Here is a 16,266-nt window from a genome sequence, read left to right as displayed (position 1 = left end):
AGGACCCTGTAGGTAGTGGAAAAATGTATAAATCAGTGGGTAAGCCACTAGGAAGAAACATGTGGGTGCAGGTAGCAAGTTCTCAAACTGCTCTGAAGCAGAACTCTGGTGTTCTATGAGCTGGATGTAGGTGTTCTGTCTTTAAGATAAGTAATGACAGTCTTATTTCCCAATTAATATGAAAAAAAATAAGTTAGTAGGTGAAGTTTCACAAATTTTTCATAGGACCTTAGGTCTTATTATTGCCTGTCTTCTGAGCTTTGACAATAGTAAGTTAGTTAAGGTTAGCAGAAAAACATGAAAATTATCAACTATGATTAATTTGAAAGCTTCCTTTTAAAAATGTGTTTCTACATATGGTATGATTTTAGGCCTGTGGGTCATAATACGAGTGGTGTTGAAAATAGGTTGGGTGGATCAAAGGGAGTAGTTTTAAATATATTTAATGTGTGGAGGTTAAGAGAAACTTGAACTTTATAGTAGAGGGAATCTATAAAGCTGTTCTCGAGCTTGGGTATAACTATTCAACAAAAGAGAAGAATATTTGGGAGTAATGGGAAAAGTGGAAGCTAAAAATTATGGTAGTTGTGAATTAAATTCAAGTTTGTTTTAAGAGGAAAAAAATTCAGATTACTGTCTTTTGTGATTAATAAATTTTTTGTTTTTGTCTTGACATGTGATACTATAATTTTGGCTATAATAAATAATAGAGTACATCATTTGATATATGGTTAGGGTTAGGATTTAATTTGTTGGAAGAGTCTTCCCTTCATGTAGCAGGCGGTAACATATCCAGTCTTAGCTGACTTGGAGGAAGAATAGCTTTAGTTTTTCTGACAGGTTTATAATAGTAGTGATGCTTCCTATCATTTGTTATTTCTTAAAGTATTAAAATAATATTTTACTCTTAAGGTATACCTTTAATCCTTCAGTGTCAGGACTTTGTAAATGGTCGTTATTTTTTATGATTCCTCTGAAACTGATGGTAGAGAATCACGCAAGCCTTACAAAAATGTGGAGCAAAATAAAAATTAAAGCTTGGTTCCAGAACATTCCTCTGTTTTCTGGTACCATTTAAGAAGTTTAAAGAGGGGAGAAAACCAATAACTTCTTCCAGTGGCAAGATGTGGAAAATTGACATTTTAACATTTTGACCTTAACTGAACACTTACTTGATTCTTTTGTTCAGATTGCAGAATGCCGGGTCTAAGTTGTAGATTTTATCAGCACAAATTTCCTGAGGTGGATGACGTAGTGATGGTGAATGTAAGGTCCATTGCTGAAATGGGAGCTTATGTCAGCTTGCTGGAATACAACAACATCGAAGGCATGATTCTTCTGAGTGAGTTGTCCAGAAGGCGTATCCGTTCTATAAACAAACTCATCCGAATTGGCAGGAATGAATGTGTGGTTGTTATCAGAGTGGACAAAGAAAAAGGTAAATGAGAAAAAGATTTAAAATAATTTATATTTAAAAAATTTATATTTACTTATTAAATATAAGTTTATATTTAATATATAAGTATTCATATATTAAATAATTTATATCTGGAAATTTTTGATTTAAAATGATTTATTTTAAAATATATTTTTTGTAAATTGCCTACTGAAGTAAAAAAGAAAAAGAAAAAAAAACACCTCCTTTTGTCTTTAAACTCTTTTACATACAGAGTTGTTAGAGAAGGGTGCTAGTTAACCATCTAAACAAGACCTTTTAAGTTAGTAGTGTTTTGGGGGTTTTTTGGTGGTTTTTTTTTTTTTAAATTTTATTTATTTATTTTGGCTAAGTTGGGTCTTTGTTGCTGTGCACGGGCTTTCTCTAGTTGCGGCGAGCGGGGGCTACTCTTCGTTGCAGTGCATGGGCTTCTCATTGCGGTGGCTTTTCTTGTTGCAGAGCATGGGCTCTAGGCATGCAGGCTTCAGTAGTTGTGGCTCGTGGGCTCTAGAGTGCAGGCTCAGTTGTGGCGCATGGGCTTAGTTGCTCCGTGGCATGTGGGATCTCCCCGGACCATGGCTCGAACCTGTGTCCCCTGCATTGGCAGGCAGATTCTTAACCACCACGCCACCAGGGAAGCCCAGTAGTGGTTTAATTAGTACATCCCAGGACTAGTTTTTGTGAGCCAAGTAACTTGAATTTTATTCCCAGAGGTTATCGGGATCTTGATAATTGACTCATTGCCAAACTAACCAAACTCAGAGAGACAAATAAGCAAACCAGAGTACTAGTTCATTCATATTTGTCAGGTGCCTTTTTATTGATTTAGAGTTAGATTAGTAATCAGGTTATTGAATAAGTGATGGAAATTGGGCAAAGGTAAGTGGATTTTAGGAATATTTTTTATGTCTTTAAAAAAGCAGTATACTGCAGACACACACCCAAAACCCAATATTGTATGTCTCTGATAATCAGAATGTTTGTGACCCCCAGATCCTATGGGATCTTTCTGGCAGAGATGAATAGGTATTCATTTATTTACTCTTTGGGTGCCCCTTCTTTGGACCCCATGTAAATCTTCACCTTTGTGAACACAATTTTTCTAAATATATTGTATAATACCATTGAGTAGGTTTTGTCTTCAACTGGCTTAATATAGTTAAGATAATTTGTTTTAGTCATCTTACTATAGTTTGTTAGATTTTAGTTTCAGGCAAGTGGTTACCATCATGCTTAAAAGACCAATCAGTCACCCTGACTGAGCTTGGCTTTCTGAATCTCCTCAGCCACCTAGTTAATTGATACTTCTGCAAATGAATAATTTTATACATAACTGACTTCTTTTCTGATTATAATCTTAGACAATAAACTTTCGAGGCAGCTTGTATTACCCCTTAGGTGGTGCTACCACTTAGCACATTGATTATTCTAAATGCTTTGATATGACTTACTTGTGCCACCCTCCCCAGCTTCCATTTTTTAAACTGCTTGAAGACTGAGATTATTCCTTAAACTTGTGTTTCGTTGTTGCTCCAGTAGGACCTCGAATGGTGTCTTATCTTATATTGCTTTCCTATTATATGAAATATATACACAAAAAGGAATCAAATCCATTTTCAACTGCCGTCAGAAAAAGTGAAAGGGTAAACTTGTATAAGTACAGTATTTACATGTAAAAATTTATTTTCATAATAGCATTGTTTTTACAGTGTTAATTAAAAACAAGAAACAACAATCTAAATTGTGGTTATATAAATCATGACACAACCAATCAAGGCAATTTTATACAGAATGGGATCTGAATATTCTGATATGAAAAGATCTCCAGGGTAAGATAAGAAAAAAGGCAAAGTGCAGAAGATCTATAGAAGGGATCCTTTCTGTTACTAGAAGATTAAGTCCTATTGGATAAACCATTCATCATAACTGCTATAAACCCTAAACAAGTATCTGAACAGGTGGTAAAAATTACTCAAGGAGAGTGGGAGCAACCAAAAGCAGGCTGAAACTGAAGGCAGGTTGACACTTGGAAGAAAGGAACTGCACTGGATAAATTTTACAGTTTTTTGACTGAATGCATGTTACAGACAACTTCCAAGCAGGGCATTGAAAATTCTAGGGGAAAACCTACAGTCTTAATGGCTTGAGAGCCAGAGATGAGAGTTCTGGACAACCACAACAGTTGGAAAGTAGTGATAGGGATTAGAGAAAGGAGAGACACAGAGGGAGAGCCCCCAAGTTTATATATAAATTCTGCTGAAATCTCTGGCCAGCCCATGAAACTAGTAATATACAGGGTAGACTGCAGCCCAATAGGGTAAAAATCTAAACAAATTTTGTTTGCTTTCCATCTGGGGAGACAGAGCTTATAGTTTTGAATTCAAACAAGCTAACTGCTAAAACAAAAATTCAGTATCCTTGGGAATTCCCTGTCAGCCCAGTGGTTGGGATGCCTCACTTTCACTGCTGAGGGCGTGGGTTCAATCCCTGATTGGGGAAATGCAAGCCGTGCGGATTAGCCAGAAAAAAAAAAAAAAGAAAAAATTCAGTGTCCCTAAGAGGAACCTAAAGGAATTCACAATGTGCCACATATATTTCCTAATGTCAAGGATACAACTCAAATTGCTAAATAGTTGAAGAAACAGGAAAATATGACCCATACAAAAAAGGTAATCAATGGAGACTGACCTGGAGATCACCCTAATGTTGGAATTAGCAGATAAGCATTTTAAAGTAAATGTTATAACTGCTCAAAGATATTAGGAAAATATGCTTAATAGTGAATGAACAAAATGAAATCTCAGTAGAGAAATGAGAAACTCTCATAAAGAACTAAATATAAATTATAGAAATGAAAAATATAATATCTAAAAAATTCACTGGATGGGCTAACAGCAGATAAAAGGTAACAGAAGGCTCCTTGAAATTTGAAGGTAGTTCATTTAAAAAGAACCAATCTGAAGAACTGAGAAAAAAAAAAAAAACCTGTCAACTATCAAAAGATCTATTCCAAAAGAAGGGGAGAAAAAGAAAGAACAGAAAATATATTTGAAGAAACCATGGCCAGAAGTTTCCCATATTTGCTGGGGAAGAAAAATGTTTATATATTAGAGAAGCTCAGCAAACCTGAAGCAGGATAAATACTAAGACCACATTTAGGCATACCAAACTATTGAAAAACAGAGAAAATCTTCAACGTAGCCAGAGGAAAATGATGTTATTTGTAGGGGAACAGTAATACAAATTACTGTGGCATTCTTATTGGAAATAATGAAGGTCAGAGCATTGAATGATATCTGTAAAACACTGAAAGAACACTGTCAAACCAGAATTCTGTATTTGAAGAAAATATTCAACAACAAAAATCAAATGAAAACATTTTCAGGTAAATAGAAACTAGGGGAATTTATTACCAGGTAAGACCTACATTATAAGAGATGGTAAAGGAAGTTGTTCAGGCTGAAGAACTGTGATGGCTGAAATGGAAAATATGTGGGTAAACGTAAAAAACCATTTTCTCCCTCTTTATTCTTTTTTTTTTAAATGGGGGTGTAGTTGATTTACAATGTCGTGTTAGTTTCCAGTGTACAGCAAAGTGAATCAGTTATATACATATATCCACTCTTTTTTTAGATTCTTTTCCCATGTAGGCCATTACAGAGTATTGAGTAGAGTTCCCTGTGCTATACAGTAGGTCCTTATTAGTGATCCATTCTATATATATAGTAGTGTGTGTATGTCAATCCCAATCTTCCAATTTATCCCTCCCCCCACCATCCCCTGGTAAACATAAGTTTGTTTCTACATCTGTAACTCTGTTTCTGTTTTGTAGATAAGTTAGTTTGTACCCTTTTTTTAGATTCTACATATAAGTGATGTCATGATGTTTGTCTTTCTCTGTCTGACTTACGTCACTCAGTATGACAGTCTCTCCATCCACATTGCTGCAAATGGCGTTATTTTGTTCTTTTTTATGGCTGAGTAATATTCCATTGTATGTATGTACCACATCTTCTTAATCTGTTCCTCTGTTGATGGACATTTAGTTGCTTCCATATCCTGGCTATTGTAAATAGTGCTGCAGTGAGCATTGGGGAGCTCCCTCATAATTCTTTAAAATACATGTAACTACTTGTCTCATTGTGTACCCATGGGCCTTTTATTTATGGAGGTGACTGGTGACATGGAGAGGCCAATGCCATTGAAAGAACATTTTTATTATTAAAGTTTCCCAAGAGATGGGAACCCAGCATGCCATGCAAAGCCACATGAGGAAGCACCGGTTTTGATCAGGAGATAGAAGGAGCAAGGGGAAAGCCTAGGCCAGAGCTTTTATTGAGGTTTCCATGACAAAGGCAAGGCAGGTCGGCATAAACAGTTTAGGGTTGGCTCATTTGAATAGTTTGGGCAGGGCTTGGTGCATTGGGGCTGTCCCTAGTTGTCTGGTACCTGGCTCTATGCCGGTTTAGGGCATGGGATAATATTGGCCTGCTGTGTGGAACTTTGATGAGATGATTGGAGGTATGGGCTCTAGATTGGTTGATTTGCATGTAAAAGGCTGCTCCCACTGAGACCTTTGCCAACTCTAAGAATTGTCTAGTGCCAGGCAGGGAAGTCTCTTCCCCAGTCAGCCAGGCCACAAATGTCAGAGCATCAAGAATACAGAAAATATAGTTAATGCAGTTGACCCTGTGATGAATGGATGCCAGATAGACAAATACAGTGTCTTTTGGCTTTAGCTCTCATTTGGATAATTGAAAATTATCCCCTCCACTAAGGTAATAGAATATGCAGTTACACGATGATAAAAATTCATTTCTGAAAACAAAAATCTCTTACCTTGTACTTTTTATGCAGTATTTTGTTGATACGATTTTAGTGGGGAATAAGTGTAGGTATGCCAACCCAACAATCTGGTGGTAAAAATTGTCACAGTGATTCTTTGGCACTTAGACAGAGATAATTTTTTCAAATTTTTCTCATATAGGATATATTGATTTGTCAAAAAGAAGAGTTTCTCCAGAGGAAGCAATCAAATGTGAAGATAAATTTACCAAATCCAAAACTGTAAGTTGATTTTTTAATCAAATTAGTCCACTATTTGATGTGTTTAATAAATAATCTGCATGGTGTGTTCCTGGCAGAAACAAAACCTACATTTTCTGTAACAGTATTACCATTTCTCATTCTGTGTTACATAGAAAAACAATTTGAAGACTTTATTTCAAAAGAGTATGACTTCAGTGTTCTTGTCTCATGATGTTACTACCTTAAAGCATTGCTTGATGTGTAATATTTTCAAACCAGTACTGGACCATTAGTGTTTTTAAGGTATTTTAGGTTAAATTAACTATGGGTGATTTCAGCTGATTGGGCTTGTCGCAGCATGTAGTTTTTGATTTTCAGCTGTGTTCTGGGATAAGGATCACAGAGACAACCAGATCTTGTTTGTTAAGAATGAGCAAAGGTCGGGCTTCCCTGGTGGCGCAGTGGTTGAGAGTCTGCCTGCCGATGCAGGGGACACGGGTTCGTACCCCGGTCCGGGAAGATCCCACATGCCGCGGAGCAGCTGGGCCCATGAGCCATGGCCACTGAGCCTGCGTGTCCAGAGCCTGTGCTCCGCAACGGGAGAGTCCACAACAGTGAGAGGCCCGCGTACCACAAAAAAAAAAATAATAATAATAATGAGCAAAGGTTTGTAAAATGTCTTTGAATCCAGGAAAGCAAGGCAGGGCCTGTTACTTAGTGTGGTTCTCCACACCACCCCTCACCCGCCTTGGTTTTTTTCCTTTTCTTATTAGTTTTGCTGTAATTTCCTCAGTAAGCACTAATAAAGCAAGGACAGTCATTTCTTCATTCTCATCTTTCTGTATTTTTCTGTTCTCTGGTCCTATTTAGATTTTCCTTTATTCCCTAGATCCTCAGTGCTTATTGGCAGTTTCCACTGGTTCTGTTTTCTCTACCCTTCTCTTGTGTCTTTTGTTCTCTGCCATGTGTGTTTCTGTCCTCAAGATAAAATGCCAAGAAAACAGTGTTTACATGAAGAAAAGATTTTTTAAATCTTGTTTAACCCCAGTAAAAGAGAGTATAAATCTAAAAGCCATCAGACCATTACCCAAATCTTTCAAGTCCCACCAAGTCCAGATCTGAGAAGCACTGCTCAAGGAAACTTCCTTTTTGTTTTGTTCCCCTAGGATATTGTAAAATGAGCATAATAGATCTTATTAGGATAATAAGACGATAGAATGAAATAGCCAATGTTAGTACTTTTCCTCACTCAGATTTTGTGTGTAATTAACATGAAGGCCTCTTTATACTCTTTTTCTTCTTTAAGCCCTTTTATGTTTAGATTAGGAAAAGAGTTTGGCAGCAGTGGGTAGGAGGTGGGTAGGATTGAAGGATAACTGTTAAATGATAACAGAGCAAAAGAAATAATAAAATCTCCATCCAGGTTCCATGCTCTTATGGAGTAGTAATAATACTATCTTACATTTTGATCCGTAAGACCTCACTACAGTAAAAAGGAAAGATACTAGTATCTCCCTTTCCAGCTGAGGAAATATATTCAGAGAGGTTTGTTTGTCCCAAAATTGACTTGATCTGGGTCTTAGGTTGTAAATGGTATACTACTTGTACTTGTTATACCCACTTGAGTTCGTTATTATGGAAAAGCGAATATTTCTCTATGGAGAAAGAATTTGTGTGTGGCGATCTTTTGTTGTTAAGGAATTAGTGTAGTCAAATTAACCAAACGTTTGTTTTTATATGCTATCTACTAAAATGTAAAAATACCTTTTTTTTTTTAATATAGATCTCTTACCTTTGAATTGTTGAGCTCTTCATTTTGTTTCTAGGTTTACAGCATTCTTCGGCATGTTGCTGAGGTCTTAGAATATACCAAGGACGAGCAGCTGGAAAGCCTGTTCCAGAGGACCGCTTGGGTCTTTGATGACAAGTACAAGAGACCCGGATACGGTGCCTATGATGCATTTAAGCACGCAGTCTCGTAAGAACACCTTCTTAGCTCTGCTTCTCCATTGATACTACAGCTGCTGGGTCTAGCACACAAGTTGAGAGCCTGACATTTAATAGCACAACATTCATGTATTAAGTCCTTGCCAAATTTAGATTAAAATATTTTAGTATAATAGGCCCATGATATGGGCCAGTCCTATAAAGCCGAGCCTATATGATTTGGTATACCATAGTTATGTAGTTTTGTAAACCATATGGTTTCATCTCACACTACTGTCTTACATACTCTCCTCTCCTAGTTTTGTTATTGTCCTAGGTGACTTCAGGGCCAACATAGATGTTTTGTTTAAAACTTGTTTTCTTTACCTCAGTTCCTTAGACCTTCAGCCCATGCCACATTAGCTAGTCTTCCATATAGCCTTACCCTGGGTCTTACTGTCACCAGGATTTGCTCTGTCTCCGAAACCTTTAATTCACACATTCTGTTCTTTCACCACAGCCTCCTGTCCTTCCAGCTCCCACAGTTAGTCCTACTCTGTGTCGTTTTAATTCTTATTATTATCAGGCTCTGATTCCAATCCTTTTTTTTTTTCTCCCTTTTTCACCCTTTTCTGCCTTCTCTTTCTTATTCAGCATAGACACACCATGGTCCATCATTTCAACAACTTTCTTGCCAGTGTCATGAGTTTTGCCCTGTTTTTCCTTCTGTTACATCCAGCCTTGGAGCGATGTTCCTGCCTTCTCTGCACTTGTAGACTGCTGGGTGCTGCTAGGAAAAACCACAGTCTTGCAGGTTGGTGCCACTGCATATTCATGGTCTCCAACCTCAGCTGGGCCTTAACTGCTGCCCCACATTCTCTTTGCTCCTGGTCACTTCCTCTCATTCTTAGATTGGCTATTTTAGAACTTCTCCACACTCTTCCTCAGATACCCACTCTGTCCCTCTCCTCTCACTCTCACCTGGTGCGCTCACTACCTAAAAAAGAAAGTAGAAGCCATTGCACAGGATCACCTCTACTTCCACTTTCTCAGCCAACTTATCTCCACCCCACCTGTCACTACCTCCTGTGCTCCTGTCATACTGGAATTTGGATCCTTCCTGCTCTCAAAGTAATCTTACCACCTGTGCCCAGCTATTCCTAAGGGATGTCTTTCCATCTACTATTCCCTCTCTTGGGTCTTCAGCCTTTTTCTTTATTGGTTTTGCTCCATCAGCATAAAAATATGCTCAGATTTCTCCCATTTATACTAAAAATGAACTTTTCAACCTCCCCTCTACTTTCTCCTGTCACAAGCACTGTGTCCTCTCTTTTTAACAGCCAGATTTCTTAAGTCCTCTGTACTTACTGCTCTACTTCTGCACCTCCCAGTCCTTCCTAGATGTTAATACCTCACAAGCAGCCTCACCACTGCATTGTTACTTTCCCAGCCCTTGTGCTGCCAAGGGTTATTGGTCTCCTCAGCCCTCAGAATGGCCAAGTGGGGCTTAGAACTGTTAGAACCTCCATCAGGCCTACTCATCAGAGGCTCCAAATACCTTCTAGTTTACCCCCTCCCCTCATGTCACTTATTTTTTTTTTTAAATATCACCTTGTGGGAAAGGTGAGAATAATAATAACAGCTAACATTTATATATTCTCACAACAACCTATGGTATAAGTGTCATTATTATTCCTATCTTATAGATGAGGAAATTGAGATGAGATTAAATTGTCCAAGTTCACACAGCTACCAAATGGTAGAGCCTCAAACACAGGCATTGTAGTTATGCTACAGAGCTTATGCTATTAACCATCAAGCACTCCTTTGTATTTCTGTCCTCCCTGACTTCAGTCCTGGACTCCTCAGTCAGTACATGTGTTACCTTGGTTTGCTGTCATTATCAGCCCTGCTTACCTCTCTAGCTTCTGCCTCCACCCCGTCTCCGTTACCACTCTGCATTCTTAACAAATAACAGGTTACATTCTTAACAAATTAACATTGATCTTAACGAATTAACATTCACTCATCACTGTTCACATTCTTTCCTTGCTTCATCAGACATGTTGCAACTGTCCAGATTTAACTCATGATAATTCTGTGCCACATGTGCTTCATTTTTTTTCTCTTAATTAAATAATTAAATATAATTTCTGAGATTGTTGGAAACGATATTTTATTCCTCCCAAGCCAGAATTCCGGTCACTTATCAGTGGTAACCACTATTCTGAAATTAGCATGTATCATTATCATTTATATACATATACATGTGTGGGTAGGTTATGAAAAGTATGTATAGAATCTTTTTTATGTTTAAATAATTTGTTTAAACAAAAAATAATTTATCATTGTAACAAGCTTTTCTGTACATTTTTACTCATAATGCTATTATTGACCAGAATTTCTCCAAATTGATAGATGTATGCCTACTGCATATTAATTTCTATATAGTATTTCGTTGTGAGAATATGCTTTATTTGTTCCTCTATAAAGAGATTTTTACATAATCCCCTCCGCCCTTTTATCCCCCTACTTTTCAAAACTGCTATGACAAATGTCGTACATGTCTCTCTGTACAATGTCTGGGAATTTCTAAGATACCTAGGAATAGAATTGTTGGGTCATAGGATTGATTATATGCACCTTTAAATTTACTTAGTTTTGCCAAAGTACTCTCCAAATTGGTTCTACAATTTATATTCCCTCTTCATCAACATTTGGTATATATCTCAGATTTTTTTTTTTTTTTTTTGCCAAACTGATTGACGTACAATAGTGTCTTGTTTTGATTTGCATTTTGCTGGATGTTGGTAAAGTTAACAGCATTTCATATGTTTATTGACCATTTGTATTTCTTCTGTGAAACATCTGTTTATCTCATTTCCTCATTTTCTGTTGGTTTATCTTTCAGTTATAACTTTCTTAAAACTTTAAGTTCTACCTTAGCTCGTTAAAATCCTACCATTCTTTTAGTCATCATTTCATTTTTTCCATTTGTTCATTCGTTCAGCAAACATGCCAGTGACTAAGACTGTGGTCCCTGTTTGTGGCACTTACAAGGGTCAGATGAAATGCCACTTCACCCATGAAGCCCTTCCTGACCCCACTAATTAATATCTTCCTCTCCTCACCCTCAGGGATGCACTTCTGTTTGTTTTTTTAAAAATTTTTCCATGTTTTTGTTCTTTTTAAGCTCCTTGAATCAGGGACTGCTAATTACATGGAAATGCTTAATTATAGTGGGATGTGAGACGTATAAGCATAACTCATTTTATTGCACTTCGCATATACTGTGTTTTTTTTACAAATTGAAGGTTTGTGGCAACGCTTCATCAAGCAGGTCTGTTGGCGCCAGCTTTCCAACAGCGTTTGCTCACTTCATGTCTCTGTTACACTTTGGTAGTTCTTGCAATATTTCAAAAATTTTTCATTATTTTGTTACCGTGATCTGTGATCTTTGATGTTACTATTGCAAAAAGATCACATCTCTCTGAACACTCAGATGATGGTTACCATTTTTTAGCAATAAAGTATTTTTAAATTAAGTTATATACATTTTTTTAGACATAATGCTATTGAACACTTAATAGACTACAGTATAGTGTAAACATAACTTGTGTATGCACTGAGAAACCAGATGTGTGACTCACTTTATTACTATACATGCTTTATTGTGGCAGTCTGGAACTGAACCCGCAGTATCTTCAAAGTATGCCTATATAGGCGACATTTTAAATTGCTTGCTTTAGCCAGATCTCTAAAATTTTTCCTTTAATAATAATCAGTTGGATGTTTTCTGTTTGTCATACAGGCCTAAACGCTTTACTTGCATTATCTCATTTAATACTACAATCCAGTGAGATACACTGTTTTCATTCACATTGTACATATTTGGAAATTGAGGTCTAGAAAGGCCCAAAAACACATAGTGATTAAATTGTGAAGCTAGGATTTGAACTCTAATTCTGACACTGAAGGCTGTGCTCTTAACCATTATTCTGTGGTATTATGTTTGGTGTCCTAATTATCAGTAAAGTAACCTTGACATTTTGTTTTGTGTATGTGTGTGTTGTTTTTTTTTTAATTATCAGAGACCCATCTATTTTGGATGGCTTAGATTTGAATGAAGATGAACGGGAAGTACTCATTAACAATATTAATAGGCGTTTGACTCCACAGGCTGTCAAAATTCGAGCAGGTAAATGATTTTTTAAATGATGTTTAAAATATTTTGCATGTACCAAAAAAGCTGTTACATAATGAGCCTCACCAAAGAATATGTTGCTACATCAACATCTACCTTTTTCTAAACGATTTTCATAACACGAAAAGTTAAAGAAATTAAGTTATCTTTGCTTTTACAGAATTATAAAATACATATATATTGACGAAAGTAAATGAGTTCAGCTAACCTTAAGTTAGCCCGCTTTCTGGGGCATGGGGGGTGGCGATTATTTTGTTTTAGTGCCTGCTTTAAAATTCCAGCAGTCCAGTAACATCCTCCCAGGCCTCTGGATTAACCACTGTTATGTTAGTTTGCAATATATTCTTTCAGCAGAGATTTTTCCTATCCACATATGGTGTATAGGAATGTATGCTGTTTATATTCAGATGTAAATTTTTATGTTTTTATAAGGATGAATACTATGCAAAATTTTCTTCAACTAGCTTTTTCCACTTGGTGTATCATGGCTGCCCTTTCATGTAGAACATGGGAATCTTTCTCATTTTTAATAGCTAAGTAATATTCCATAGAATGATAAACCTTGATATAAGCCAGTCTCCTCTTGATGAGTGTTTAGGTTGTGCCAGTCTTTTTATAGCAGTTGACCCTTGAGCGACGTGGGGGAGTTAGGGTCGCCCACCCTCTGTACAGTCTAAAATCCACATATAACTTAGTCCTCCATATATGTGGTTTTGAGTCCAAGATTCAACTACCATGGTTCGTGTAGTGTTGTAGTGTTTACTGTTGAAAAATTCTACTTGTAAGCAGACCATGCAGTTCAAGTCTGTATTGTTCAAGGGTCAACTGTATTACAAAAAACACTGCAAATTAACACCCTTATACACATACACTTACCCATTTATACAAGTGTTCGGTAAGGCAGATTCTTAAAAGTAGAATTGCTGGGTCAGAGGGTATGCAGTTTTTAAACTGTTCTAAACAATTTGTGGTTATTATTTCATTCAGTCTTCATCACACTCCTCATCTCCATTTTACAAATAAGGAACTGAAGCACAGAGGGGTTGAAATCATGACTTTTAACCCAGACATAGCCAGAATTCAAGGTGTTCGTTAAATTTCTCTGGTTTTTTTATAGTTTCATCATTCAGGGGCTTGATGTGAATGAGAAGATACAATTTCAGTGCATATTCAGATATTTTTAATTATGAAAATTAATGGCTGGGATTGATTGATAATTGAAAGGATGATGAAAGCTTTCATACGTATTTGAATACTAGTGTATTTGTCATGTCTCTAATTTCTTTTAAACCTCTAAAAAAAATTTTTGCATTTTTTTGGTATAAGCTTTTGAATTTTTATAATTTTAGATATTGAAGTGGCTTGTTATGGTTATGAAGGCATCGATGCTGTAAAAGAAGCCCTGAGAGCAGGTTTGAATTGTTCTACAGAAACCATGCCCATCAAGGTGAGTAGTCAGTTTTTTCCCTCCCTGATAAACCAAAATCACCTAAACCAAATCAAACCAGATTTTTTTAATGATCATGTCTCATAACAAATGTTATGAAAAGTGGTTCTTAATATGATATTTCTAGGAGATGTTTACAATTATGTGTAGGCTTTTTGTTGTAGCTACTGCTACTGTCACAGTGGATGGAGATTCCTGTTGGTATTTAGTGCCAAGGGGCCAGCTGTGCTAAGCCTACTTTACAGTAAAGAGTCACTGTGCCCATAATGCTCATAGAATCTTGAAAAGAGCAACTTATTCTCTCATATTCACACAGAGCTTTCAAGATGTTTGCCTTGAATCTTGCATTAGCAATAAAATTAACTGGATGGTTGTTATTCAGAATCTCATAGAAGAATTTCTTCTATCAGTTTAGTTTGGAACCAAACAGGAATTTTAGAGACAAATTATCCATTGTGCCAATGATAGCTATAGTTAGTTTAGCCACCAAAGACCCAGAAGTCATAATCCTTCATATTTGGTATTGCAGTAGCCTGTTTATACTACTGGATTAGATCATAGTATCAGTTAGCTTTGGCTACTTAAACAAACTACTCCAAATTGCTGTGCTGCAGAATTGGGAGTAAGTTTTGGGGTGATTTGTTGTTAAAGAAGCAGATAAGCAAAACGATTCTCGAACATCCTCATTGTTGTGTGTGGTATAGGTACATTCATAATTGAATTTTGTCTTCCTTAGATTAATCTAATAGCTCCTCCTCGGTATGTAATGACTACAACCACCCTGGAGAGAACAGAAGGCCTCTCTGTCCTCAACCAAGCTATGGCTGTTATAAAAGAAAAGATTGAGGAAAAGAGGGGCGTCTTCAATGTTCAAATGGAGGTGAGGTCAATACTGGGGTTTTTTGCCTTGTTCTTAAAGTTCTTAAGAAATTTAAATGATCTAAGTGATTTGCATTCTAAAATATCTAATCGGAGTCATTTTAAAACATGAGATGCGTTTAAGATTACAACTCCCCTAAGCATAAAATAATCATTGACTCAGAGAGTTCCTAAAAGGGTGTTTATAAGTAAATAAGAACTCTCATGGGATGGTTATTCAGGACTGTGGTCACTGATCCCCCAAAAGGAAAAAAATATAGACAATGAAAATAAGTGATTGGTTATTGCCAGAATTTAATGTAGAATGCTTAAAATTTGATTTCAGAATTAAAAACAAGAATAGTCTCATACTTTCCTCATCTCAACAAGAACAAAAACTAATTTTCATATATAATTTTCAAAACAATTTCTTCTGTGGAAAAGAATAGTAAGTAATTTATTTTGAAGCCAGAAGATGCATTTTTACAGGACATCTTTTTGTGTATTTGAAAGATACAGCCACTGCAATTATTTTCATATATTTTCCGTTCTAGCTTGTTAGAAATTACAGAAAATGTATTAGGTTTTAATATATATGTTGTCTTTTCCTGTATTGTCTTACTCTCATAAATTTCTTTTATTATTTATCTCATGGAATTTATTGGTGATATTTCAGCACTCAAAAGTGAACAGATAGGGCAGAGTTGTTAGCAAAGTGTTTTTTTAAGAGTTAAAATACCAGGCAGTAATACTATTGAAATTGAATTTGTGTACTGTTTAACTACTTCACTTTGAAATTGTGCCTCTGCCTCCACAGCCCAAAGTGGTCACAGATACAGATGAGACTGAACTTGCAAGGCAGCTGGAGAGGCTGGAGAGAGAAAATGCCGAAGTGGATGGAGATGACGATGCGGAAGAAATGGAAGCCAAAGCCGAAGATTAACTTTGTGGGCAACAGAGTCCAGTTTAAGGAACACAAAGCAGCCTTCCTGGCTGTTAACCCTAGACTTGAAAGTTTTCCAGTATTGAAAACTTCAAAGCTGAATATTTTTTATTTCGAAGTATTTAAATGTTCCAACAGACCAAAACGTGAAATGCCCTCCTAAATGTCAGCTGTTTTCACACAGTAGCTCTGACACCTTGAGCATTTTTTAAGGGAGTGGCCTGATTTCACTAGAGACAAATCTTTAAGAACAGTCATAAAATGGGGCGTGTGATTTCCATTTCTGATGTCTCCAGATTGGCACCCCTCTGTAGTTCAGTGCCTCCATGAGATTTACCAGGGGCACCCAAAGCAACTAGTCCTAACCTTTCTATATAAAATGTATCAAGCAAACATTAAATAAATTTCTGGGATATTTAACCATA

The 16,266-nt window shown here is 36.5% G+C and overlaps 1 protein-coding gene across 3 annotated transcripts in view; it reads left to right on the top strand.

The window, feature by feature from the left end:
* EIF2S1 (eukaryotic translation initiation factor 2 subunit alpha) overlaps nucleotides 1-16,266 on the top strand; it is a 19,191-nt gene extending 2,925 nt beyond the window's left edge. For 2 of the 3 annotated variants that reach the window (XM_033851033.2, XM_019922304.3), the window contains exons 2-8: nucleotides 1,190-1,438; nucleotides 6,423-6,502; nucleotides 8,290-8,441; nucleotides 12,481-12,587; nucleotides 13,943-14,040; nucleotides 14,777-14,920; nucleotides 15,716-16,266. In XM_033851033.2, the coding sequence (XP_033706924.1) occupies nucleotides 1,198-1,438; nucleotides 6,423-6,502; nucleotides 8,290-8,441; nucleotides 12,481-12,587; nucleotides 13,943-14,040; nucleotides 14,777-14,920; nucleotides 15,716-15,841 (948 nt within the window). In that variant the 5' untranslated portion in view covers nucleotides 1,190-1,197 and the 3' untranslated portion in view covers nucleotides 15,842-16,266. The remainder of the gene's footprint in view (nucleotides 1-1,189; nucleotides 1,439-6,422; nucleotides 6,503-8,289; nucleotides 8,442-12,480; nucleotides 12,588-13,942; nucleotides 14,041-14,776; nucleotides 14,921-15,715) is intronic. The other variant, XM_033851035.2, reaches the window with a different exon arrangement.

The sequence above is a fragment of the Tursiops truncatus genome, chromosome 2 (assembly GCF_011762595.2).
Source record: "Tursiops truncatus isolate mTurTru1 chromosome 2, mTurTru1.mat.Y, whole genome shotgun sequence".
NCBI lineage: Eukaryota > Metazoa > Chordata > Mammalia > Artiodactyla > Delphinidae > Tursiops > Tursiops truncatus.
Note: the sequence above shows the minus strand (reverse complement) of the source record. Positions and strands in the feature narration are given on the sequence as shown.